Below are 27,600 nucleotides of genomic sequence, written 5' to 3'. Positions count from 1 at the left end.
ACAAATCAAACTGTAAACAAATAGTGTATTGCACACTCACACACACACACACTTCAAAGAAAAGTGATTAATAAAGAAACGCAGCACAATGTTAACTTGGATTTCCCTGGGCGCTAGCATTCTGGGAAATATTTCACAAGCCCGTCTCTACATTTTTGGAGTTTCTCCATGATCCTTAAAGAGGATATCAGACCAGGAATAAAACACTTATAAAACAGAGTCAATAACTCTTTTAAAAAAACAATAATTTGGAGTAGTTTTCAATGATTCATTTGATGTTTTCTGAGTTGTCACATCTTCCTCAGTGAGTATTTCATAAACAGAAGAGAACTTTAACATGAGAAAGATTTTTATGTGTGTTTATTTACTGGCTATTTTTTAAGGGGAAAAACATCTATTTTGGCAACTAGATTGTTTGCATAGACCTAATGAATCCTGTTACCAGAAATGTTCATCTGCCCATTTCCAGGATGAGGTCTTGTTCCCTCCTACATTTCGCAAGCCAGAGAAGAGGTTTTGCAGGATAAATAGACAAACGCAGTCATGAAACACCTGCGTCCAAGCAGACGGTGACTTTGGATCCATTCCCCACATCCCGCTCTTCCAGGCAGGTAATCCGTGATGCTCCCACACAGGGAGCCAAGGGACCCCTTTCCCACAGTGGTTCTGGCCTCAGTGAGGGGTTGGTAGAACCTGAGGCAGGAGGGAGGCGGGAGGACGTGTGTCTGATGCTGGGAGGGTTCTGAGTCCTCTGAAGACCAGTCCTCTCTCTGGGTCTCTGTTCTCATCCTACAAAGGGAGGGATGTGCCACCAGGGCTTCTGGGGGCATTTCTGCCTTTGAGTCTTTGGGGTTGAGATTCGAGCCAGCTGTGCCCCATCCAGCTGTGCATCCAGCATCAGGTCAGAGGTCCCCCGAGGGCCCTGAGGTGTGTCTCCTTGCCTGGCACAGGGCGCTGCCCTCAGAGAGCCCTGGGGACGGAATTAGTGCCCCAGGTCTCTCTGGGCAGAGGGGTCTCCAGGGGCGATTCCTGCACTTCACTGTCCCTCCAGGCCCCCGGCCAAGCTGCCAGGTGTGTCTATTCGGCATTGAAAAGACAGGCTTCTCAGAAGCAGAGGCAACCCTCCAACCAGAACAGATGAAAAAGCACTATTCCTCCAGAATAAGTTTTGGAAGAAAATGGTTAACTTGTTTGGGAAAAAAAAAAAACATTGTACCACTCCTGAGTACACTAACAGTTTAGGCAATTGATCGCCTCTCTCCCCAGGCTTGTGTGAAGGCCTTTCCTCTGGTCTCTGGACAAAAATCAGCTCAGCTTCCTGCCTTACAGCCCTCCTCCTCTCCCCTCAGTCTCCTCCCATCTCTGCCTCTTGTCTCTCTTGCCTTCCCCCCTCCCACCCCAGTAGCCCTCTCTCTTCTGAGATGAGGGACAGAGGCTGCAGGGAAATAGCCCTCTTTGCTGAGGTCACAGTTTGACCTCAGTCTCTCCTGAGGCTTCTGGGCAGTAGCTCTGTCCTCTGACCCCAGGGATCACAGTCTGGCTTGTAGAGTCCTAGAGAGGGTGGCCAGTGGAGGGGGTGACATGTCTGGAAGCCCCCTTAGGAGCCCAGCACCTTCTTCCGGTATGTCACCTGAGATGGTCCACATGTTAGATGGAGGTGGGAACTGAGGATCAGACAGGTGCAGTTACTACTCGTCACCACACAGCACTCACAAGAAGCCAAAATGAAATCCTCGACCAGGTCTCTGAGACTGAGCTCACCTGCTTCTCCCCACCAGGAGGCCTTTCCAGGTTCTTGATGGAAATACTCTCCACCTGTCCACATAGCAGGGGCTGAGCAGAACGCTCTGCCCTCCTTGTTCTTTACAGCAGCCCTCCTCAGGGCAGCCAGGCTCCAGCACGGCTCCCACTGCCTGTGGCAGCCTCTCTCCTGAACCCTCACTGTAACCAGGCACCTCGATAGGAGAGCCTCCCTGAGGTCACACCCTTATCCTCAGAGGTGGGGAGAGGTGCTGTGTCCTCTGATCAGTGCAGGGCTCCTTCCTGGGGAGACAGAGAGGGGCCACGGTGGGAATGGAGCCCTGCTTCCTGGGCCCTCTGAGGGAGTCTGTCCTGGGAGAGGGATGCCTTCTCACTGGACGGTACCTCACACCCATCACCAGCTTCCCTGCCCTGGAGCCAGGCACCCCAGGCTCCTCATCCTCACTCCTGTACGTTTGCTGTGTGACCTTGGAAAAGCCCCTTCCCCTCTCTGCCCAGTCTCTCCACTGGGGAAAATGGTAACAACCGTAGCACTTGATCAAAGGGTGAAAGGGAGCCCAGAGCCTCCTCGTGTGTGTTGGGAGCCCAGGAGGGTGCCTACCCCTGGGAGGTCCCAGGGCAGCAGGGCTGAGAGAACAGAGACCAGGGGGGACAGTGGCAGGGGCTGGGACGTCATCTGACACGTGGAGACTGAAAGGAGCTTTGCTTTTCAGACATGAGAGCAGAGAGAATGTCCCCCCTCCTGGCTCTGGGGCTTCTGCTGGCTGGGCTCTGCAGTGTCCACTGCCTCCCAGAGAATGTGGTGGTGAAGGACCAAGACAGAAGGGCACATGTGGATGACCACACATTAGCCTCCAGCAACACTGACTTTGCCTTCAGCCTCTACAAGCAGTTGGCTTTGAAGAACCCCAATAATAATGTCATCTTCTCCCCGCTGAGTGTCTCCATAGCCTTGGGCTTCCTGTCCCTGGGGGCCCGTGGCTCCACCCTGACAGAGATCCTGGAAGGTCTCAAGTTCAACCTCACGGAGATCCAGGAGACAGAGATCCACCAGGGCTTCCAGCACCTCCTGCAGACGCTCAATCGACCCAACAACCAGCTGCAGCTGAGCGTGGGCAACGCCATGTTCGTGCAGGACCAGCTGAAGCTGCTGGACAAGTTCAGGGAAGATGCCCATGTGCTGTACTCCTCCGAGGCCTTCCCGACCAACTTCGGGGATCCTGAAGCTGCCAGGAGTCTAATAAATGACTATGTGAAGAATAAAACCCAGGGGAAAATTGAGGAGCTGTTCAAGGTCCTTTCCCCAGAAACGGTGTTGGTCCTGGTGAACTACATCTACTTTAAAGGTGGGTGCCCTGTTTGTCTCAGAAGGAAACACATGTCTAGTTTTGTGTCTTCAGAGCTATTTCGATTTCAGCTCAGCCAGTTCTGTGGCTGGGCATTATAGAGGATGTCATCAGTGAGGACAGCTTGGGCACTAAGACCCTGTCCCTGTCATAGTCTTTGTCTATTTGGGGGTTTTCTAAATCACAGCTGTCATTGCAACACACAAGGGCGGGGGAGCCATTAACCCTTTGTCTGAGCCACAGTGAAGCGAAAGTCACTCAGTTGTGTCTGACTCTGTGACCCCGTGGGCTGTGGCCTATCAGGCTCCTCTGACCATGGAATTCTCTAGGTCACAATACTGTAGTGGGTCACCATTCCCTTCTCCAGGGGATCTTCCCAACCCACGGATCGAACCCAGGTCTCACGCATTGCAGGCAGATTCTTTACCATCTGAGCCACAGGGAGCCATTTTATTCTCAAACTTGCCTGACTGCCTGGAGAAAGGAGCTTTCCTCTAAGGTCACTCTGGAGTGGCCGGGAACCCCAGCTTATTTTAACACATACAAAGAAGGCCACTGCTCTGCACACTGTGGGCTGTGTGTGACCTGGGCTCCCTCTAAGGGGACTTGGTCTCAGCGGGTGGAGGTGGAGCTGGTGACCGGCTTCACGCTGTGACAGCCTCTGAGCAGCCTGGCCAACTCAAGGAACTTCAGCTGTTCTCCGTTATAGCTATGAGGGTAGCATTGGCAAGGCCAACCCCAGAGGGAAGCCTCAGGGAAGGACAATGCCTGGGACAGACTCTTTTCCAGATTCTAGCTGGTCCAGGGCCCAGTCCCACCGGTAGAAACCCAACACTGCAAACCTCATCCTGGAAGATCATAAGGGGCAGAATGAAGGCAGAGAGATTTCACACGCGGAGCCAGCAGTGCAAAAGGACACAGAATAAAGACGCAAAGAATGATCATTGAGCAAGAGGGTGGTCGGGTGCCTAAGGGGCACCTGCTGGGTGACATGTTCGCCCTGAACTGGAAGCTCCTGGCACAGCCCTGGGTAGCCCTCCTGGATCTATATTTTCCTCTGTAAATGAAGCCACAGGTTCCTAGTTCCCTGGAGACCTGGTAATGATCCGGGCCAGATCTGCTATGTTTCTTCCTGGACTTCTCTGTGCTCTAATCTCCTGCCACCCTGACCTGTCCCAGGACTCTCTCCTCCCCAGGGGTACCCACCAGCCCAGCTTCCCCTCTCCTCCTGTCTCCAACCGTGGGGACACAGGCAGGGGTGGAAACAAAGCAGGAAGCAGGGTGGGTATATCCTCCATGAAGCCCCAGGGCTCCAATCTCCCCAAGAAGCCCACCCCCGGCACTAAGGTCTCCATCTTCCTTGGGGGACACCCAAGCCCCCTCCTCTGCCCTCCGGGTCCCCGTGTGGCTCCTGCTCCAGCCGGGCTCACAAGGCTGTGGGGACGTGTGTCCTCCCTACAAAGCCAATGACTAACGCCTGGTCACTAACATGTCCCCTTGAAGGACCAGGCGGTCCCGTATCTCCCCAGGCCCAGCCTCATCCCCATCTCTCCCTTGCCCTCCACACTTCTGTCGACTTCTCCTTTAGCACAACTAACCAGCTTTGTTTCATATCCCGCTTCCCAATCCTGACCTGCGGGGTTCACCCCCGTCCCCAAAGGCTGACCCAGCTGCCCAGGTGTCCGTGCACACTGAGCAGGCCCATCATAGAGGCACATGGTATGGGGGGCCTCTGGCATGGGGAGGGTCTTCCCTGCTCAGGGACCAGGGCCGAGGAGGGAGGGAACACAGCCCTTACACTCACAGACTCTTCACCTGGACCCCCGCCTCCAGCCCAGTGGAAGACCCGCTTTGACCCCAAACACACTGAGCAGGCAGAGTTCCATGTGAGCAAGAACGAGACGGTGCAGGTGCCCATGATGACCCTTGACCTGAAAACCCCTTACTTCCGGGACGAGGAGCTGGGCTGCACGCTGGTGGAGCTCACGTACACCAGCAACGACAGCGCCCTCTTCATCCTCCCTGACGAGGGCAAAATGCAGGACCTGGAAGCCAAGCTGATCCCGGAGACGCTGACGAGGTGGCGAAACTCCCTGCAGCCCAGGTGACTATCCCCAGGGCCTGGAGCTGTGGGTTCAGCTGCCTTCTTGGCTCTTCCCCCTCTTCCTGGACTCCTGACCCCCAGCAACAGGGCCTCAGGAATGTGCAGGGCAGGGGCAGGGTGGGAGAGCCCATCCCGCGATGACCTTGCCCTTTGCTGCCTGCCTGGCTCAGTGCTTAAATCCTTCTGTAAGATGATGACATCTGAGAGGTTGGGGGCTGAAGGCGCGCCTCACACTAAGAAGGGCTGAGTCATGAGGACTCAACATGATGCCCACCACTCAGGTTCTCCCACGATTCCTCCTTTTGAAGGTAGAAGTGTTGCAGAAACCAGTATGCAAGAAACCAAGCACCACTCTCAGAGAGTTGGAGAACTCAGGTTTATTACGCCGTTCGGCCCAGAGGAGTTAACACTCTAAGCTCTGAGCCCTGAGCAAAGGGGTGACAGAGTTTTTATAGACAGACTGCAGCAGACAATAGTGGACAACACTAGCTGTTAATATGCTGGTTTAATCTAAGGTATCTCATGCGCATGGGAAGAGCAGTCAAGATGGGGTGGAGGATGCCTGGCCTTTGCATGGACAGGCACGATTAAGCAGGTTTGCAGGAGCTGGGCAATTGCAAAAAGCTGAACAAGGGAGAGTGAGATCAGCTCCAGTTCCTAGTATTCTAATTCCCCAGTTTCTGAGACTACGTGACCTATGTGATCCAGGCTTTGGAAGAAGCAAGCTGAGTTACAGAGGCAGAACGGACAGGAGGTTATGTAAAATTTTAATTTTTCCTCTTCAGAAGGATCGAATAGAATCAGGTGAGGGCCCAGGTGTGATGGGTTCTGAGGACCATATTTGCACTGTCTTTCCATTGTAGTCACTCATTTATTCATTCGCCCAGTCAGCACTGGTTCAATAGGTTAACTGAGGACATACTATGCCTCAGAGACTAACTTAGACCCTGTGGTAGGTCAGCAAATAAAACGCTAAATTCTCTGTCCTCATGGCACTCTCTAATTGTGGAAGACTGACTGGAAATGAATATAAATTCTTTGTTAGGTTGAGAGGGGACAAATGGGGAGGTGGGGAGAGTAGAGCACAGTAAAAGGGTGAAGAAAATCGTATCCAGAGGTAGTTTGTGATCATAAACAGGGCGGCCCTTAGGTGAAGTTGCAGTGAGAGACTGGACCCTCTGGATGTGTTGGGAAAAGCATTTCTGGGCAAGGGAATCACCAGGGCAAAGCCTCTGAGGCAGGAGCGAGCCTGGCGTGGTTGAGGATTAGTGAGGCCAGAGGAGAGCAGAGGGAGTGAGGGGGGAAGCTGGGCGAGGTCAGGGTCCCCCCGGGGGTGGACTCAAGTCACTTGGGGCCTTGCAGACTCCTTAACCTCCCCCTGCCCTGGTGCCTGCCTGGCATGCTAGACTCCTGCAGATTGCAATGGATAAGTAACAAAATAAGGGGATTTAGCCCAAGGGGTCTAGAAACTGAGAACAAGAGTCCTTATTCCAGGGAGAAGGGGGTTGGTTAAGAGGAATCCTTGGAAGACAGTGCTGTGAGGTGGGAAAAGGCAAACATCTTTTCAAGCAGGTGTTCAAATGTGTTTTTCTTGTTTTCTAGTCGAATACATGAACTCTACCTGCCAAAATTTTCCATCAAAAGCAACTATGAACTGAATGACATCCTCTTCCAGCTGGGCATTAAGAAAATATTCACTGACGCTGCTGACCTGTCAGGAGTCACAGGGACCAGGAACCTGGTAGTCTCTCAGGTGAGTCTTTATAGTGTGGACAGCTCATCCTCCTATCAGAGTGTGAAATGTGGAAGCCAGACAGATGGCAGGTCCCCTGGAATTTGTAAAATAATTGCTTTTCCTGCAACTCAGTCTTCCTCCCTGGGACTCCCCAAGCCCAGGAGAGCTGGGTTACAATCACGGTGACATCAGGTCCCACCTTCCCTGAGTTATAAAGTGACACAGAAGCCTGTCATTGGGAAGGACCCGGAGTGGAAACAGCAGTGGGCCCCATATCAGGCTCCATCTTTCACTGCCTGTAGAGGGGAATGATCACATTTCTGCAGCCCCCAACTTTTCATCTTTAAAAGGAGCATATAGTTCTTGGTTCCTGTTTGGTGCCTAGCAGAGCAGGTAAGAGGTTATAGGTTCTAACAAAGTCTGTAAAGCAACCGTGGTGAAATGCACCGAGAGCATGAGAGAACACCCAGTGTCCTGGTGCTGTGATCCTAGAGGCAGGGGTGTCAGAGGGAGTGGTGGGGTGGGGAGGGCTGAGCAGCCCTGCAGGCTCCCCTGCACCCACCTGCCATAGGACCTGGTAAAGGAGACACAGGCGCTATGGGGCTCCGTGGTCCAGGGGTGGGAAGCCAATCCTAGGCAAGGGAGCTGAGGGCTCAGGGACACATCAGCTGGGGCAGGAGAGGAGCAGAAAGCAGTGCTCACCCATCTGTTGCTTCGACATGGTGGCACTGTGGAAAGTTGCCTGCAAGAAAAATGCCTTGACCTGGCCCCTCCCCATATACTAGGGGAAATTCGGAGGCAGCACGGTCTCTGGGTTAGGAGAGGGAGTCCCTGTTCTTTGCCTCTCTGGTGTTGGGCACATCACTCACACTCTTGGCTTTCAGTTTGCATGTCTGTGTATCACAAGTATGCAAACAGTGGGCAGTTTGTTGGGAGGACAGCAGAGTGACAGGCCAGCAGCAGTGGGGTGGATGTCAGCCTCCTTAGAGGCGCTAGGTGACGCTCATGTCCACCCACCCCATCTCCGGTGGGTACTGCTCTGGTGTTCCCGCAGGTAGTCCATGGCGCTGCGCTGGATGTGGATGAGGAGGGCACGGAAGGAGCTGCTGCCACAGGAATCAGCATAGGAAAACTGGCCCTTCAGAGAACCACTGTGCGTTTTGACAGGCCCTTCCTGATTGCCATAGTTCTCAAAGACACCCAGAGCATCATCTTTTTGGGGAAAGTCACCAACCCCACTCAAGCCTAGAGCTCTGCTCTGAGCTGTGGGTGCCCTCCCTAAGGAGCAGGGTGCCCAGGTCCCTGGGTGCAGCCTGGCCCCTGGGCACCAAGGATCCACCCTGCCTGTCTCCACCTGCTCAACCCTGGGGAGGTGACAGTGACGATGCTGGGGCTCCACGTGCACAGGGAGTCTGTGTCCTCTGGGTCACCTCCTGCTGTGAGGCTACACGCATCATGGGAAGTTGGCTTATGACCTTTCAAATGTCATGATGGCTACTTCATTATGGCTAGAGTGATTTTAAATGATAAATCTATTTACTAATATAAATTAATAGAACTTTCCACTTTAATGCAGCATGAACAGAAAAGTTAATATGCGCTCAGCAGATAGAATGTTTGCAGAACATTCACTATGGAGCATTCACTTCATGCTGAGGATGCAGTACGAATTGGGTAACAAAGCACAGTCTCTCCCTCAAGGACTTTTTTGTTTTCATGGAAAAACTCAGACATTACAAAAACAGAGAGGATGATATAACCTCACGTGCATATCAGCAGCTTCAGTCATTATCAACATGGGGCCAATATAATTATTCCCTCCCTTTCCTCTTTTGGGTTTGTTTTGTAGCAAATTTTACACATCCTGTTATTTTAACTATAAGAATTCTTAAAAATACTTAAAATGGCATATCACTTAAACATAATTCTTTAATATTATTCAATAGCAAGTTATTACTCCCCTATGTGGTACCTAAACTTAAATTTTTTTTTTCTGAACTAGGATGCATTGTAGACACAATGTCTACGCATGACATTTAATTACTTTATCTTTAAGTCTCTCTCTCCGTTCATTTCAGTTCATTTCAGTTCAGTCGCTCAGTTGTGCCCGACTCTTTGTGACCCCATGAATCGCAGCACGCCAGGCCTCCCTGTCCATCACCAACTCCCAGAGTTCACTCAGACTCGTGTCCATTGGGTCAGTGATGCCATCTAGCCATCCCATCCTTGGTCATCCCCTTCTTCTCCCACCCCCAATCCCTCCCAGCATCAAAGTCTTTTCCAATGAGTCAACTCTTTGCATGAGGTGGCCAAAGTACTGGAGTTTCAGCTTCAGCATCACTCCTTCCAAAGAAATCCCAGGGTTGACCTCCTTCAGAATGGACTGGTTGGATCTCCTTGTAGTCCAAGGGACTCACAAGAGTCTTCTCCAACACCACGGTTCAAAAGCATCAATTCTTCAGCGCTCAGCCTTCTTCACAGTGCAACTCTCACATCCATACATGACTACTGGAAAAACTCTCTCTCCGTAGTGAAGTGAAATTTATATAACAAAATTAGCCACTTTAACACATAAAATTCAGTGGTGATTAGCACATTTACAATGCTGTACAACTATCACTTCTTTTTAATTTTGACTGTTTTCATCACCCCTAAAGGAAACCCCATATCCATTAAGCTCTCATTGCCCATTACAACCTTTCCCCAGGACCTGGTAACTACTAATAGAAATTTTTGTATCTCTGGATTTAACATCTCAGTATTTTATATAAAGGGAATGATACATTATGTGACCTTCGGTGACTGGCTTCTTTCCCTTAGCATGATTCTTTCAAGATTCATCCACACTGCCTGTGTTTCAGTATTTCATTCCTTTTTCATCTGGTGGTTCAGATGGTAAATAACCTGCCTGCAGTGTGGGAGACCTGAGTTTGATCCCTGGGTTGGGACGGTCTCCTGGAGGAGGAGAGCACTGCAGTATTCTTGCCTGGAGAATCCCATGGACAGAGGGAGATTGGTGGGTTGCAAAGAGTCAGGCACAGTGAAGCAACTTAGCAGCATGCATGCAAGGTCATTCGACATTTACCTCTGAAGAACCTCCAAACCTATTTCCAGAGCAACTGCACCATTTTACTTCTTCACCAGCGATGTACAAGGGGTCCAATTTCTCCATATTCTTGAAACATGTTCTGTTGATTTTCTATTGTTATTATTATTAATGCAGCCTTCTTAGATTTGAGTTAATGTCTTACTGCAATTTTGATTTCTCTGAGGATGGTGAGCATGTGTTCAGTGCTTAGCAGTCCCTTGTGTATCTTTTTTGAAAAAATGTCTATTAAAGTCCTTTTTCCACTTTTTATTGGATTTTTTGTCTTTTATTATTGAGCTGTAAATATTCCTTAAATATTCTAGATACAATTTCCTCATCAGATGTATGATTTGCAAATATTTTCTCTCATTTCGTAGGTTTTCTTTTCACTCTCTTGATAGTTGACTTGTGATGCACAAAATATTTTAAACTTGATGAAGTCCAATTTACCTATTTTTGTTGTTACTGCTCATGCTTTTGGGTGTCAGATCTAAGAATCTATTGCAAATCCAAGATCATAAGAATTTTTTTACTTCTATGATGTATTCTAAGAGTGTTATCTGTTTAGCATTTACACCTAGGTCTTTGATCCATTTTGACTTGTTTTATATATGGTGTGAACCACCACCCTGACCCACTCTATTTTTAAAGAAATATATTACAATGTATTTTAATTGACACTTTAGTATCTGTGCCCATTACAATATTTAAAGCTTCTTGAAAGCTGGTATCCTGATATTTGTACACCATTGAATTCTCAGCAGGACCACAAGGATTACACATAGTGGGGACTCAATGGACATTTGGTAAATAAATGAGTGAATGAGTGAGTGAGTAAATCACTATAATTTTAGTCACAGAAAGGTATTATTGATATGACTGGCATAGATCTTCTAACTTCCTATTTGTTTTATATTTGATCCATCTGTATTTTGGTTTTTTCTTTCTTTTTCTCTTGCTATATTTTTGGATTATTTGAGGAGTTTTCATGTTTTTGTTTTGTTCAACTGTTGGATCAAAACCTATACTTTTTATTTTGTGCATTTTTTCAGTGTATTGAGAATGTACAATAAGTTTTTAACTCATCAATATGTATCTTCTGATAATACTATATCACTTCAAGTAAAGTATAAAACCTTACCTCAGTATTCTTGCTTTTTTCATCCTTTTGTCCCATGTGCAATTGTTTTCCATAATTTACATGTGCTAAATTTCATAATACATTGCAACTTTTATTTGCTACACAGAGTTAATTTCCCATCAAAGAGTTTCACAATAAGAGAAAAAAAAAAACACTTTTTACTATTTTTGGCACTCTATTCCTCTGTACAAATTTTTATTTCCCTATTTACTTTCTGTCCCAAGAACTTAACTTACTTTAACACTTTTTGTAATGCAGGTCTACTGGTAATGAATTGTCTAAGATTTTGTTTGTCAAAAAAATGAATATTTTGCCTTCAATTAAAAAATGTTTTTACTGGTTATACAAATGTGATCTTATAAATCAACAATCATTTCTTGTTATTGTCTCTCACAATTTTGGCATTCAATTCTGATTGGGCTCAGCAAGGCTGTTTTCATTCTGGGTGTCTCCTGTGCTTACTTGCGGACCATGGCTGATTGAAGCCATCGAACACTTCCTTACTCACATGCCTGGTGGTTGATGCTGGCTGTGAGCAAAGATCTCAGCTGAACTGTGGTCAGGACACGTACATGGGTTACTTCCATGTGGCTCGGCCTTCCTCACACTGCTGTTCTAAACTCAGAAATCACAGGCAGCACTTGTCCTCCTCCATAACAGTTGACAGTCATACAGGCCCAGCCAGGAGCTGCCAAGATCACATACTTGGGTGAGAAATATTGCTTTGGTTCTCTTTGCAAAATATTTCCTCCCAAGTATTCCCTATATTATCATTTAGATTTATGATGCTTTGCTTTCTTTTTACTCCTTTTTCTTCTCCTTATGTTTCCTACTATGACTAAAATTGTATTAATTTCTTTTTTTAATTTCTATTTTTACTGTGTGTGTGTATATATATGTGTGTGTGTATATATATATATATATATATATATATATATATATAGTCTAATTTATTTGTTTAGTATGTCTCTCCTTTTCTCTATGGTCTAAATTGGGTGTTGGGTACAAAGTTAGTTTTCCAGCCTAATAAGATGAGACCATTAAAAATTGTTTTGTTCAGTCTTTAAGTCATGTCCAACTCATTGCGACCCCATGGGCTGCAGCTTGCCAGGCTCCTATGTCCTGCTCTATTTCCTTCAATTTGCTCAAATTCATGTGCCTTGAGTTGGTGATGCCATCCTACTATCTCATCCTCTGCCGCTCACTTCTCCTCCTGCCCTCAATCTTTCCCAGAATCAGGGTCTTTTCCAGTGAGTTGGCTCTTTGCATCAAGTATTTGGAATTTCAGCATCAGTCCTTCCAATGAGCATTCAGGGTTGATTTCCTTTAGCACTGACTGTTTTGATCTCCTTGCTGTCCAAGGAACTCTCAAGAGTCTTCTCTAGCACCACAATTCAAAAGCATCAATTCTTCACAGTTCAGCCTTCTTTATGGTTCAATTCTCACATGTGTACATGACTACTGGAAACACCAAGCTTTGACCATACAGAGCTTTGTGAACAAAGTGATGTCTCTGCTTCTTAATATGCTTTCTAGTTTTGTCAGCTTTCCTTCCAAGGAGCAAGCATCTTTTAATTTGATGGGTGCACTCATAGCTCAGTTGGAAAAGAATCTGCCGGTATTGCAAGAGACCCAGGTTTGATTCCTGGGTTGGGAAGATCCCCTTGTCAACTACAAATTGGCACTTACCAAAATCATTGCCAACAACTGAACAACAAAGACATTTGCCATCTGCCTCTATGGAGGTTGAACCCCATGCTCCTATAGCTGTTGACTTTCAACAACCCCTGAGGGAGTTCAAGGTGGAGTGAGGCACTCTGTGCTTCAGGGAATCTGGTGGGACAGGTCTTTAGATAGTTGGAGGTTTTTAGGAAGAGATTTTATGATCTCAATCCTTGCATCTCCTCATATCTAGAGAAGCACTAACTCCTTTCAAGTTGACATCAGACCCTCATGACTCACAAAAACCTTTTGTAAATTGAGTGCTTCATGGTTCTGAACTCCCCCCTCACCAAAACCTTATATATTGACTTTTCAGAGCTGTCTGAGAGGCTGCCTCCAGGGCTGCAGGCCTCATTTTCCTCCAAATAAAACTTAAGTCACAGCTCTCAAGTTGTACATCATTTTTTAGTCGACACCCTGGAGAAAGAAATAGCAATCCACTCCAGTATTCTTCCCTGGAAAACCCCATGGGCAGAAGAGCCTGGCAGGCTACAATCATTGGGGTCACAAGAGTCGGACACAACTTAGTGAATAAACCACCACCAGTCACTGTCCGCAGTGATTTGGAGCCCAAGAAAATAGTATCTGGCATTGCTTCCACTGTCTCTCCTTCTATTTGCCATGATGTGATGAGACTGGATGCTATGATCTTAGTTTTTTGAATGTTGAGTTTCAAGCCAGCTTCCCCTCTTGACTCCCATTAAATGGAAGGTGGATGTGGCAATGAGCCCTCTGGCACCTGGCAGAAAACATGAAGAATACAAGCAGCCTGAGTCCCTGACAAATGGGAATCAACGTGTCAACCCACTGCTTAAAATATCAGGACTTACAAGAGAGAAATAAGCTGTAGTCCTATTTTAGCTACTATTTTCTTTGGGATTCTCTGTAACTTCAAAATATACTGTCAATTCTGGAAATTACTGGAGACTAAAAGGACATGGAAGGAAAAGAACTGAAACGACTGAAAGGAAAAGTTATGACCAATCTAGACAGCATGTTAGAAAGCAGAGACATTACTTTGCCAACAAAAGTCCGTTTAGTCAAGGCTATGGTTTTTCCAGTGGTCATGTATGGATATGAGAGTTGGACTATAAAGAAAGCTGAGCCCCAAAGAATTGATGCTTTTGAACTGTGGTGTTGGAGAAGACTCTTGAGAGTCCCTTGGACTGCAAGGAGATCCAACCAGTCCATCCTAAAGGAGATCGGTCCTGAATGTTCATGGGAAGGACTGATGTTGAAGCTGAAACTCCAATACTTTGTCCACCTGATGTAAAGAGCTGACTCATTTGAAAAGACCCTGATGCTGGGAAAGATTAAAGGTGAGAGGAGAAGGGGATGACAGAGGATGAGATGGCTGGATGGCATCACGGGCTCAAGGCACATGGGTTTGAGTAAGCTCTGGGAGTTGGTGATGGACAGGGAAGCCTGGCATACTGCAGTCCATGGGGTTGCAAAGAGACACAACTAACTGAACTGAGAGCTTAAACCTAGTATTATTTGACTAACTCTTCATAGAGACACCTCCCCCACCTCTTTCCAGTCAGGGAAACTTTCTTATCTGCATTTTAGAGATAAAGAGATTAAAGTCCATGGTATTCAATAAATATCCAGGGATCACACAGCTGGTAAGCAGTATTTTCAGGATTGAAGCTTCAGTTCAGTTCAGTCGCTCAACTGTGTCCGACTCTTTGCGACCCCATGAATCGCAGCACGCCAGGCCTCCCTGTCCATCACCATCTCCCAGAGTTCACTCAGATTCAAGTCCATCGAGTCTGTGATGCCATCCAGCCATCTCATTCTCTGTCGTCCCCTTCTCCTCCTGCCCACAATCCCTCCCAGCATCAAAGTCTTTTTCGATGAGTCAACTCTTCGCATGAGGTGGCCAAAGTACTGGAGTTTCAGCTTTAGCATCATTCCTTCCAAAGAAATCCCAGGGTTGATCTCCTTCAGAATGGAACGGTTGGATCTCCTTGCAGTCCAAGGGACTCTCAAGAGTCTTCTCCAACACCACATTTCAAAAGCATCAATTCTTCAGCGCTCAGCCTTCTTCACAGTGCAACTCTCACATCCATACATGACCACTGGAAAAACCATAGCCTTGACTAGATGGACCTTTGTCAGCAAAGTAATGCCTCTGCTTTTGAATATGCTATCTAGGTTGGTCATAACTTTTCTTCCAAGGAGTAAGCGTCTTTCAATTTCATGGCTGCAGTCATCATCTGCAGTGATTTTGGAGCCCGAAAAAATAAAGTCTGACACTGTTTCCACTGTTTCCCCATCTATTTCCCATGAAGTGATGGGACCAGATGCCATAATCTTCATTTTGTGAATGTTGAGCCTTAAGCCAACTTTTTCACTCTCCTCTTTCACTTTCATCAAGAGGCTTTTGAGTTCCTCTACACTTTCTGCCATAAGGGTGGTGTCATCTGCATATCTGAGGTTATTGATATTTCTCCTGGCAATCTTGATTCCAGCTTGTGTTTCTTCCAGTCCAGCGTTTCTCATGATGTACTCTGCATATAAGTTAAATAAGCAGGGTGACAATAGACAGCCTTGATGTACTCCTTTTCCTATTTGGAACCAGTCTGTTGTTCCATGTCCAGTTCTAACTGTTGCTTCCTGACCTGCATACAGATTTCTCAAGAGGCAGGTCAGGTGGCTTGGTATTCCCATCTCTCTCAGAATTTTCCACAGTTGATTGTGATCCACACAGTCAAAGGCTTTGGCATAGTCAATAAAGCAGAAATAGATGTTTTTCTGGAACTCTCTTGCTTTTTCCGTGATCCAGCAGATGTTGACAATTTGATCTCTGGTTCCTCTGTCTTTTCTAAAACAAGCTTGAACATCAGGAAGTTCATGGTTCACGTATTGCTGAAGCCTGGCTTGGAGAATTTTGAGCATGACTTTACTAGCATGTGAGATGAGTGCAATTGTGTGGTAGTTTGAGCATTCTCCGGCATTGCCTTTCTTTGGGATTGGAATGAAAACTGACCTTTTCCAGTCCTGAGGCCACTACTGAGTTTTCCAAATTTGCTGGCATATTGAGTGCAGCAATTTCACAGCATCATCTTTCAGGATTTGAAATAGCTCAACTGGAATGCCATCACCTCCACTAGCGTTTTTCATAGTGATGTTTTCTAAGGCCCACTTGACTTCACATTCCAAGATGTCTGGCTCTAGATGAGTGATCACACCATTGTGATTATCTAGGTCATGAAGATCTTTTTTGCACAGTTCTGTGTATTCTTGCCACCTCTTCTTAATATCTTCTGCTTCTGTTAGGTCCATACAATTTCTGTCCTTTATCAAGCCTATCCTTGCATGAAATGTTCCCTTGGTATCTCTAATTTTCTTGAAGAGATCTCTAGTCTTTCCCATTCTGTTCTTTTCCTCTATTTTTTTGCATTGATTGCTGAAGAAGGCTTTCTTATCTCTTCTTGCTATTCTTTGGAATTCTGCATTCAGATGCTTATGTCTTTCCTTTTCTCCTTTGCTTTTCGCTTCTTTTCTTTTCACAGCTATTTGTAAGGCCTCACGAGACAGCCATTTTGCTTTTTTGCATTTCTTTTCCATGGGGATGGTCTTGATCCCTGTCTCCTGTACAATGTCACAAACCTCATTCCATAGTTCCTCAGGCACTCTATCTATCAGATCTAGGCCCTTAAATCTATTTCTCACTTCCACTGTATAATCATAAGGGATTTGATTTAGGTCATACCTGAATGGTCTAGCGGTTTTCCCTACTTTCTTCAATTTAAGTCTGAATTTGGTAATAAGGAGTTCATGATCTAAGCCACAGTCAGCTCACTTACCTCATGCCAAAGCCATACCCTCACCTCAAAGCCGTCATCATGCTCAGTAGTGTCCAACTCTTTGCAACCTCTCTGGACCGTAGCCTGCTGTGCTCCTTTGTTCATGGGTGTTTTCAGGCAAGAATACTGGAGCGGGTTGCCATTTCCTGCTCCAGGGATCCTTCCTGACCCAGGAGTCGAACCCGGGTGTCCTGTATTACTGGCAGATTCTTTTCCTGCTGAGCCATCGAGGAAGCTCAACATCCCTAAGTCAGCGGTTTGCAGACTGTGCTTGGTAGAACCCCAGGAATCTCCAGAAGCCTGGCAGGGATTGTTAGGGATTGTCATAGCTGGAGGGATGTGACAATGATGGATGAAGGGACAGATTTTTCCCATGAGCCCAGGAAATACCTGAAATTATCTCATTGAGACAGCTAAGGAGACCTCAAGGTCAAAAAGGGAGGACAATTAGCTCCTAGGGTGAACCAACAGTGAAGGAGAGCAGGGCAATGTCCAAGTCAAGGCAGGTCCCCCAAACAGATGGTGCTGGAGACTGGAGGCCCCTGACACCCTTTGGGGACCTCGGGCTCACACCCCTTCTGTGGGAGTGGAGCAGGAGTGCTTCAACTTACAAATCAAGTTGTAAACAAATAGTGTATTGCATTTTAAAATCATGTCCTATCACATATGCAAATGTGTACACTCACACACATGCACACACTTCAAAGAAAAGTGAGTAATAAAGAAACACAGCACAATGTTAACTTGGATTTCCCTGGGCGCTAACATTCTGGGAAATATTTTACAAGCCTGTCTCTACATTTTCAGGGTTTCTCCATGATCCTTAAAGAGGGTATCAGACCAGGAATAAAACACTAATAAGAGTCAATAACTCTTTAAAAAGAACAATAATTTGGAGTAGTTTTCAATGATTCATTTGATGTTTTCTGAGTTGTCACAATTTCCTCAGTGAGTATTTCATAAACAGAAGAGAACTCTAACATGGGAAAGATTTTTTTGTGGGTTTATTTACTGGCTATTTTTTAAGGGAAAAAAACCCAAAAACCTATTTCGGTAACTAGATTATTTGCATAGACCTAATGAATCCTGTTACCAGAAATGTTCATCTGCCCATTTCCAGGCTGAGGTCTTGTTCCCTCCTATATTTCGCAAGCCAGAGAAGAGATCTTTGCAGGATAAATAGACAAACAAAGAGATGAAACTACAATATCTGAGCAGGCGGCGGCTGTGGATCCACTGCCCACATCCCACTCTCGCAGGCAGGTAATCCATGATGCTCCCACACTGGGAGCCAAGGGACCCCTTTCCCAGGGTGGTTCTGGCCTCGATCAGGGGTCGGTAGGGCCTGAGGCACAAGGGAGGCGGGAGGACGTGTGTTTGATGCTGGGAGGGTTCTGAGCCCTCTGAAGACCAGTCCTCTCTCTGAGTCTCAGTGTTCATCCTGCAAAGGGAGGGATGTGCCACCAGGGCTTCTGGGAGAATTTCCGCCTTTGAGTCTTTGGGGTTGTGATTCGAGCCAGCTGTGCCCCATCCAGCTGTGCATCCAGTGTCAGGTCAGAGCTCCCCCGAGGTCCCTGAGGTGCGTCTTCTTGCCTGGCACAGGGCGCTGCTCCCATATGGTTCTGGAGACAGAATTAGTGCACCAGGTCCCTCTGGACAGAGGCTCCGGGGTCACCGGGGGGTTTTCTGGGCTCCACTGTCCCTCCAGGGACCCCAGCAAGCAGACAGGAGCTGAGTCTGTCCAGCACTGAAAGGACAGACTGCTCAGAAGCAGAGGCAGCCCGGCCATCAGAACAAATGAATACTCCAGGAATAGTTTTGGAAGCAAACGGTTAGCTCATTTGGCAAAAACCATTGTACCACTCCTGAGTACACTAACAGTTTAGGCAATCGATCGCCTCTCTCCCCAGGCTTGTGTGAAGGCCTTTCCCCTGGTCTCTGGACAAGAATCAGCTCAGCTTCCTACCCTACAGTCCTCCTCTCCCCTCCAATCTCCTCCCATCTCTGCCTCTTGTCTCTCTCGCCTTCCCCCCTCCCACCCCAGCAGCTCTCTCTCTTCTGAGATGAGGGGCAGAGGCTGCAGGGAAACAGCCCTCTTTGCTGAGGTCACCAGTTTGACCTCAGTCTCTCCTGAGGCTTCTGGGCAGTAGCTCTGAGTCCTCTGTCCCCAGGGATCACAGTCTGGCTTGTAGAGTCCTAGAGAGGGTGGCCAGTGGAGGGGGTGACACGTCTGGAAGCCCCCTTAGGAGCCCAGCGTCCTCCTATATGTCTCCTGAGCTGGTCCACGTGTTGGACGGAGGTGGGAACTGAGGATCAGAGAGGTGCAGTTACTGCTCGTCACCACACAGCACTCACAAGTGGTCCAAACAAAATCCTCGACCAGGTCTCTGAGACTGAGCTCATCTGCTTCTCCCCACCAGGAGGCCTTTCCAGGTTCTTGTTGGAAACACCCTCCACATGTCCACGTGGCAGGGGCTGAGCAGAATGCTCTGCCCTCCTTGTTCTTTACAGCAGCCCTCCTCAGGGCAGCCAGGCTACAGCACAGCTCCCGCTGCCTGCGGCGGCCTCTCTTCTGAACCCTCACTGTGACCAGCACCTCGATAGGAGAGCCTCCCTGAGGTCACACCCTTGTCCTCAGAGGTGGGGAGAGGTGCTGTGTCCTCTGATCAGTGCAGGGCTCCTTCCTGGGGGGAAAGAGAGGGAGCACGGTGGGAAAGGAGCCCTGCTTCCTGGGCCCTCTGAGGGAGTCTGTCCTGGGAGAGGGATGCCTTCTCACTGGACGGTACCTCACACCCATCACCAGCTTCCCCGCCCTGGAGCCAGGCACCCCAGGCTCCTCACCCCCATTCCTCCACTGCTTGCTGTGTGACCTTGGAAAACCCCTTCCCCTCTCTGTGCCCAGTCTCTCCACTGGGGAAAATGGTAACGGTCACAGCACTTGATCAAAGGGTGAGAGGGAGCCCAGAGCCACCTCGTGTGTGTTGTGAGCCCAGCAGTGTGCCTACTCCTGGGAGGTCCCAGAGAAGCAGGGCCAAGAGAACAGAGACGACGGGGGACAGAGGGCAGGGATTGGGACATCATCTGACACGTGGAGACTGAAAGGAGCTTTGCTTTTCAGACATGAGGGCAGAGACAATGTCCCCTCTCCTGGCTCTGGGGCTCCTGCTGGCTGGGCTCTGCTCCAGGGTCCACTGCCTCCCGGAGAATATGACCCCAGAAGGACAGCACAAAGGGACGTCTGTGGATGACCATGTATTAGCCTCCAGCAACACTGACTTTGCCTTCAGCCTCTACAAGCAGTTGGCTTTGAAGAACCCCAGTAAGAATGTCATCTTCTCCCCTCTGAGCATCTCCATGGCCTTGGCCTTCCTGTCTCTGGGGGCCCATGGCTCCACCCTGACAGAGATCCTGGAAGGTCTCAAGTTCAACCTCACAGAGACTCCCGAGACAGAAATTCACCGGGGTCTCCAGCACCTCCTGCAGATGCTCAATCGACCCAGCAATGAGCTGCAACTGAGCGTGGGCAATGCCATGTTTGTGCAGGAGCAGCTGAAGCTGCTGGACAAGTTCAGGGAAGATGCCCTGGCGCTATACACCTCTGAGGCCTTCTCGACCAACTTCAAGGATCCTGAAGCTGCCAAGAGTCTAATAAATGATTATGTGAAGAATAAAACTCAGGGGAAAATTGTGGACTTGTTCATGGACCTCGACCCACTCACAAAGGTGATTCTGGTGAATTATATCTACTTTAAAGGTAGGTGCCCGGATTGGTATTCAGAAGGAAATGCACTTTTTTTGTTTGTGTGACTTCAGGCAATTTCTGTTCTGGGTCAGCCAACTGTGTCATTAGGCAAAATACTATATAGGAGTAGACTTCCCTGGTGGCTCAGTGGTAAAGAACCTGCCTTATAGTGCAGGAGACATGAGATCGATTCCCACATTGGGAAGATCCCCTGGAGGAGGAATTGGCAACCCACTCCAGTATTCTTGCCTGGAAAATCCCATGAAGAGAGGATCCTGGTGGGCTAGAGTCCATTGGGTCACCGAGTCAGACAGGACTTAGGGGCTGCACACGAGTCCTCAGTTTAGGACGCTGGGGCATCAGGACCCTGCCCCAACCATAGGCTCTGTGTGTTTTGGGATTTCCCAAACTCCAATGCTCATTACAGGACATTAGTGCAGGGAAGCTGCTAACCCTTTGTCTGACGCAGAGGGAGAGCTTTGTTTTGACTTCATCTTACCCGGCTGCTAGAGGAAGGGTCTTCCCAGTCCCATCACTCTTATGTGTGTCCTTCCTGATAAGGTGGTGTTGGAGCCCTTGGAAACCCTCAGCTGTGCCCACCATGGGCTGGTTCTGACCTGCCGGGGGACTTGGTTTCTGGAGGCTCCCGGTGAGGCTGGTGGTCTTCATGGTGAGACAGACTCTGAGGAGCCTGGGTGTCCCCAGGGTCTTCATCTGTGCTCTTCTATCAACTTAGGGTGGAACAGGTCAGGCCACCATCCGGGAACAGCCTCTGCAGAAGGGAGCCTCCTAGACAGGATCCTCTTCCGGCTTCAAGCTGGTCTGATGCCTGGATCCGGTGTCAGGAGGTCAGCATGGCAAACCTCCGCCTGGATATTCACAAGGGGAGGAGTAGAGGCAGATGAGCAACAAGGGCCAATAGGGACCCAGAGAGGATCACTGAGTTAGAAGTGGTCAGGTGTCTAAGACCCACCAAATGTGAGCACAAGATTGCCCTGAGCTAGGAGTTCCTGGCAGAGCCCAGAACGGCCCTCTGGGGCCACTGTTTTCATTTGCAAATGAAGGCCGAGAACGGAATTGCTCTGAAATATGAATCCGGGGCTGATTTTCCCTGGATTGTTCTCTGTATCTACTGTGCTTTCTTCTCCTACCATCCCATCCTGAGACATTTTCCCTCCAAAATCTCCTTCCCAGGGGCACCCCAGCCAGCCCTGCTTTCCCCCACCCCTGCCTCTCACCAGGAGGACAGAAGCAGAGGTGGAAGCAGGAGGCGGGGGTGGATACACATTCCCTGAAGCCCCAGAGCCCTGAACTCCCCTAGAGGTCTCTGCCTCAGTGAGGATCCATCCTCCTGTGTGGAGACTCGAGTCCTCTCCTCTGTTGACCCGGCCCTGCCCTCCAGGTCCCTGTGTGGCTCCTGCTCCAGCCAGGCTCACAAGGCTGTGGGGACGTGTGTCCTCCCTGAAAAGCCAACAACTAACCCCTGGTCACTTGTCCCCTTGAAGGACCAGGAGGTCCCGTAGCTCCCCAGGCCCAGCCTCACCTCTATCTCTCCCATGCCCTCCACATTCCTGTTGATTGCTCATGTAGGTCAATCAACCAGCTTTGCTTCGTGTTCCTCTTTTCAATCCGATCTGTGTTCACTTGCATTCCCAGTGCTTGCCTACCTTCCCAGGTCACACCTAGCAGGGCCATCCCTAGAGGCACGTGGTATGGGGGGCTGCTGGTGTGGAGAGGGTCTTCCCTCTCAGGGACCAGGGGGTGGGGCAGGGAGAGGGCACAGTCTTTGCACTCACAGACTCCTCACCTGTCCCTCCGCCTCCAGCCCAGTGGAGGACGCCCTTTGATCCCAAAGAAACTTACAAGACACAGTTCCACGTGAGCGAGAGTGAGACGGTGGAGGTGCCCATGATGAGCATTGGGGGCCTGGTGACCCCTTACTTCCGGGACGAGGAGCTGGGCTGCACGCTAGTGGAGCTCATATACACCAGCAATGACAGCGCCCTCTTCATCCTCCCCGACGAGGGCAAAATGCAGGACTTGGAAGCCAAGCTGAGCCCGGAGACACTGACGAGGTGGCGAGAATCACTGTACCCCAGGTAACTGTCCCCAGGACCCAGGGCTGTGGGCCCACCTGCCTTCTCAGTCCTTCCCCCTCTTCCTGGACTCCTGACCCCCAGCAACAAGGCCTCAGGAATGTCCAGGGGGTGTGGGAACAGCTGGGAGAGCCCATCCCGCGATGACCTTGTTCTTTGCTGCCTGTGTGGCTCTGGGCTTGAATTTCTCTTTCTACTATATGATGACCTCAAAGGGGACAGTGGCTGAGGTTTCCTCTGCCTCTAACATGTGCTGAGTCATGAGGACCCTCAACACAACCCCCAACACTCATGCACATTCTCTCCATGGCGCCACCCTTTGTAGGTGGAGGGAGGAAGATGGAACTGTAGGCAGTTGAGGGCTCAAGTGAGACAGAGGCTGAGGACCAGCTTGGCACAGTCTTTCCATCATAATCACTCATTTATTCATTCATCCACTCAAGACTGGCTGAACAGGTTAATTGAGGACATGCTACGCCCCAGGGACTATTCTCATAATAATAACAATAATTTAAACCCTGATGGTAGGTAGGCAAATAAGCCCCTAAATCCCCCACCTTCACAGCATTTACTTCGTAATTGCAGGAGATAGACAAGAAACAAATAAAATAACGGAACTGTTTGTTACTTTGAGAGATGAGAAATGCAGAGGTGAGGGATAATAAAGGAAAAAGATAATTATTCCCAAAGGTAGTTTGTGATTGCAAACAGAGTGTCCTTGGGTGATGTTTGAGGTGAGGGAGTGAGCCATGCGGTTGTGTTGGGAAAAGCATTCCTGGCCGAGGAACAGCCAGTGCAAAGCCTCTGAGGCAGGAGCCAGTCTGGTGTGGTTGAGCATTAGTGAGGCCAGAGCAGCAGAGCAGAGGGAGTGAGAGGGGAAGTTGGGCAAGGTCAGGGAAACCATGGGGAAAACAGATTACATGGGACCTTGCAGACCCCTTGATTCCCCCCATCTAAGGGAAATGGAAACTCATCACAAGGTTTTGGCCCAAAGGGTGAATGATCCGAGTAATGTTTTAAAAGCATTGCCCAGGCTGCCTAGTGAAGAACTGCCTGCACAGGACAAGCATGGAGGCAGGGAGGCCAGCCAGGAGCCCAGTGGGGTCACCCAAGGGAGCCGCTGGGGGCTGGACCAGGAGGAGCAGGAAGCGTGGGGAGGGGCCTGGCTCTGGGTAAATGGAGGGTAGCCACACAGGCCAGGAGGTGGGATTCAGGAGACCGATCTCAGGGGGACAAGAGGGAGAGGCAGTGCTGGGCCAGGGTCTGCAGGGGCAGATAGGGAGGGGGTGTGGGCAGCATGAGGGGGGCGGGGGTGCCCCAGACCCAGAGTCCCACTCCCAGGCTCACACTCCCCCCACCACTCCCTGGGCTTCTCTGGGGCTCAGCTCCCTGCTGCGAGGGGAGAGGTGTCCTTGACCCTCTGTTCTGAGTGTGGGATCTGCCGACCCATGGGGGATAGATGTGGGAGGCACTTTATAAGCCACAGGGGACGGAGATCTTCCCACAAGTGATATAGAGGCTGCAGCCCCTTCCCGACTCTTCTCCAGGGGATCTGACACCCTGGGGCTCCTGACTCCAAGCCCCTCCTCCCTATAGATCCCAAGAGACCCAGGACTGGGGAGCCCCTCGCCCTGCCTGTGATCCCTTCCCAGCCCTTCCTCCTCCAACCCCAAGAGCTACCACAGGGCAGGGGTGCAGGGAAGAGAGGCAGATGGAGAGAATATTCACCACACACCTTGATTTACAAGCCCTGAGGGGACATCGATCTACACACTCCTGGCCCATGGAGGATGTTCAGTAATATCTTATTGAGTAAATGGATAAAGGATGAATGGCTAAATGAGAAATGACAATGAGGAGAATCGTTACCTCTGTGCTCCAAACGGACCCAGAGCTTAAGGGGAGTCACAGCCTCCTCATATTTGGCATTTGTAAGACCAGACACCCTGACAAGAGTCTTAAGGGTAACACAGACAGAGAGAGAGGGAGGGAGGCCTCGGGGTGGGAGACAGCATCTCTTGCTCCAAAAGTCTGCTGGTGGCTCTGCTCAGAAGCAGCAGCTCTACCCCCAAGGAACTCACCAGGAAGGCAAGACAGAGACTCTGAATAGGATGATTCAGGCCCCAAGTCCCTTGATTGCAGCCCCCAGCCCCCCAGGTCCCCTCCAAGCCCCTTTCAGCTCCATCCTTCCCTGCCGCCCACACTCAGGCCGCCCTTGTGCTGCGGAACAGCCCCTCTGGCTTCCCACATTCCTGCAAGTGTATCCGCCTCCTCGTAAGCTCCTCTTCACCCAGTCAGATCCATCCCCTCCCCTGGGACTCAGGCTCCATGCCACCTCCTGCAGGAAGCCTTCCCGGTGCCTGTGGAGCAACACAGTCTCCCAGCAGTTGTAGAATCCATGCTGGAGGAGGGTGTTTCCTGTGCCCTGCAATCTTGCAGGGGAGGAACAGGGCCAGGTCCCAACCTCTGTGCAGTGTCCCTAGATTAGACTCCTGCAGAAAGGAAAGGATAATTAATGAATCAGAAAGAGTTAGCCAGATGGGTCTAGAAACTTGAGGAAAGGAGTACTTTTCCCCCCAGGGGTAAGGTGGTGGTGGAGAGTAAACCACGGAAGATCAAGCTGAGTCAATCATGAGTTCATTTTTTGTGTTTCCTAGACGGATACATGAACTCAACCTACCAAGGTTTTCCATCTCCAGTGACTATAAGCTGAAAGACATACTTTCCCAGCTGGAAATTAAGAAAGTCTTCACCCAGGAGGCGGACCTGTCAGGAATCACAGATGACCACAAGCTAGAGGTTTCCCAGGTGAGTCCAAATTTTGGACGATTCTTCCTTCTTCTAGGAGCTTGAATGGGGGCGGACAGGCAGATACTTGGCTAATTTTGAATTTAGAAATTCCTTGAATTTCCTATAATTCAGTAGCCCTTCCCAGGACTCCCCAAGCCTAGGAGAGCTGGGTTATCATCATACTGGGGCTAGTCCCCATATTCCCTGAAATATGTGACCCGGATTCCATCACTAGGAAAGACCTGGGTCACATCAGTGGTGGACTCCATGCCAAGCTCTACTCTCTACTCCTATAGAGGCAAATCCTATAGCCGTCAGTTTTCTTCATCTGTAAAAGGAGGTGATTAAGAAGTTAAGAAGTAATAGGTACTAATGGTGGCTCAGGGCCATCGTGATGAATATACACTAACAGCAGGAAAGAAGGACACCGGGGGTCCTGGTACTGCGATCTGAGAAGCAGAGGAATCAGAGTGAATGAGGGGGGCGGGTGCTGGACAGCCCTGCAGTCTCCCCTGCACCCCACCTGCCAGAGGATCTGGCAAAGGAGACACGGTGCTAAGAAGCCAGAGGGGTTCAGGGATGGGGGATCACGTCCTAGGCAAAGTAGCCAAGGCCTCAGGGACATGTCAGCCAGGACAGGAGAGGAGGAGAGCTGTTCCCACCCAAATCTGCTGCTTGGACCTGAAGGACTGTGCCAGTTCCCTGCAAAAAAAAAAAAAAAAAAAGCCTTGATGTGCCCCCTGCCCCTACACTAGGGGGAATTCGGGGGCAGCACAGTCTCTGGACTCAGAGAGGGTTCCAGAACCAGGGAGTCCCGGCTCTGTGCCTCTCTAACCCTCGACCCATCACTGACAACCTCACTTTGCACACCTGTGCATCACGATGGCAAACCAGCTGACAGTCTGATGGGAGGACAGACAAACTGAGCAGGTTGACAGCGCAGTGACAGACCAGGAGCAGGTGGATGAATGTCGGTCCCCAGAGGCGCTCAGGCCCCTGCTCACACCCTGCCTCCCCCGTCTCCAGTGGGTAATGTTCCGGCGTCCCCACAGGTGGTCCACAAGGCCGTGCTTGACGTGGGCGAGGAGGGCACGGAAGGAGCTGCTGTCACAGGAATCAAGGTGGGAATCACGTCCATAAACAAGATCCCCTTGAGCTTCAACAGGCCCTTCCTGATTGCTATAGTTCTCAAAGACACCCAGAGCATCATCTTTTTGGGGAAAGTCACCAACCCCAGTCAAGCCTAGAGCTCCCCTCCGAATGGCGGGTCCACTGAAGAAGAAGCTGGGCACCCTGGTCCCTCAGAGCGGCCTGACCTCTGTGCACTGAGGAGCAGCCCCCTATCCAACTCCACCCGCTCACCCTCGGGAAGGTGACAGTGGTGATGCTGGGGGCCCCTGTGCACATGGAGTCTGCCCTGCTCAGGAGGAGGCGCTGAGCCCTACACCAGCAATAAAGCACCTTCCTGGGACTGGACTCTTTCCTGTGTGTCTCCCCTCTGATCTGCCTGACTCCAGGCTCTGCTGCTGCCTGGGCCCCAGGGACAAGCCCCTCTGACATCCTACACACACTAGGCCCACCCTACTTCCGAGGCCCTCTGCTTCAGCCTCACCAGCCAGCCCAGGAGCCAGTCTTGTGCCTGTGACCAAGCCCACTGGACCGCAGGCCCAGGACTGGAAGAGGCCCGGCTGCCCAAAGCCCACTTCCAGGGGCTCTGATTCCAGGTCCAAGTTCACGCCTCCCTCCCCAAGACTTGAGATGTCCCCTCATGCTCACTTGCAGAGGGCTCCAACGCTGACCTCTTCCGGCACAGCCCCTGGACCCTTCCCTCCTGCAGCTGAGCTGGGCCTTCCTTCCCTCAGGATCACCCCTCTGCCACCCAGCACCCCAACCTGGGAGACCAGCTACTTCCAGGTTTTCAGCTGAGCTCCGTCACCTCCTGACCAGTTCCACCTCCTCCCCTGACAGTGGATCCCCATCAGCAGGCAGAAGAGGTGTCCTGGGAGTGAAAGAGCAGTGAGCACATACCTGCAGCAGGAGCAACACCCAGCCCTGCCTCCCCTTGCTGTGATCGGGGATTCTGTCGCCTCCAGGGAGAACATCCCTGGGCAATAATGACATCGTCCACAAATGAAGGGTTGAGGTCTCTCTGCCAGGCAGCCTGCTCAGACTGCTACCTGAAATAACCCATTTAGTTCTTGAGCTGATCACACGAGATACTTGCTGTTCCTCATCCTATTTTACCAATGAAGAAATAGAGGCT

General features: G+C 49.8%; 2 protein-coding genes across 3 annotated transcripts; both read left to right on the top strand.

The window, feature by feature from the left end:
- On the top strand, positions 505–8,959 carry LOC102175387 (serpin A3-5-like). Its single transcript, XM_018066378.1, has 5 exons — positions 505–611; positions 2,475–3,107; positions 4,941–5,211; positions 6,814–6,964; positions 8,001–8,959. Exons 2-5 carry the CDS (start codon positions 2,477–2,479, stop codon positions 8,193–8,195), a joined length of 1,248 nt encoding a protein of 415 aa, XP_017921867.1. The 5' UTR covers positions 505–611; positions 2,475–2,476; the 3' UTR covers positions 8,196–8,959.
- On the top strand, positions 17,880–26,813 carry LOC102174291 (serpin A3-8). Of its 2 annotated transcripts, none has more exons than XM_018066377.1 (5): positions 17,880–17,968; positions 19,828–20,463; positions 22,277–22,550; positions 25,205–25,355; positions 26,390–26,813. In XM_018066377.1, the coding sequence occupies exons 1-5, from the start codon at positions 17,905–17,907 to the stop codon at positions 26,582–26,584; spliced, it is 1,320 nt and encodes a 439-aa protein (XP_017921866.1). In that variant the 5' UTR covers positions 17,880–17,904; the 3' UTR covers positions 26,585–26,813. The 2 variants fall into 2 exon arrangements, with proteins under 2 accessions (XP_017921866.1, XP_005701517.2); XM_005701460.3 differs by having other exon boundaries at positions 17,903–17,972.

This window comes from Capra hircus, chromosome 21 (genome assembly GCF_001704415.2).
Source record: "Capra hircus breed San Clemente chromosome 21, ASM170441v1, whole genome shotgun sequence".
Lineage (NCBI taxonomy): Eukaryota > Metazoa > Chordata > Mammalia > Artiodactyla > Bovidae > Capra > Capra hircus.
This window is presented reverse-complemented; position numbering and strand designations above follow the sequence as displayed.

Excerpts from the sequence above, each read along its gene's own strand:
- LOC102175387 (XM_018066378.1), top strand. The coding sequence starts at position 2,477 with ATGAGAGCAGAGAGAATGTCCCCCCTCCTGGCTCTGGGGCTTCTGCTG. Across the intron at positions 3,108-4,940 it reads GAACTACATCTACTTTAAAG|CCCAGTGGAAGACCCGCTTT; the intron begins GTGGGTGCCCTG and ends CCCCGCCTCCAG. Across the intron at positions 6,965-8,000 it reads GGAACCTGGTAGTCTCTCAG|GTAGTCCATGGCGCTGCGCT; the intron begins GTGAGTCTTTAT and ends GTGTTCCCGCAG.
- LOC102174291 (XM_018066377.1), top strand. The coding sequence starts at position 17,905 with ATGAAACTACAATATCTGAGCAGGCGGCGGCTGTGGATCCACTGCCCA. Across the intron at positions 17,969-19,827 it reads CCCACATCCCACTCTCGCAG|ACATGAGGGCAGAGACAATG; the intron begins GCAGGTAATCCA and ends TTTGCTTTTCAG. Across the intron at positions 22,551-25,204 it reads CGAGAATCACTGTACCCCAG|ACGGATACATGAACTCAACC; the intron begins GTAACTGTCCCC and ends TGTGTTTCCTAG.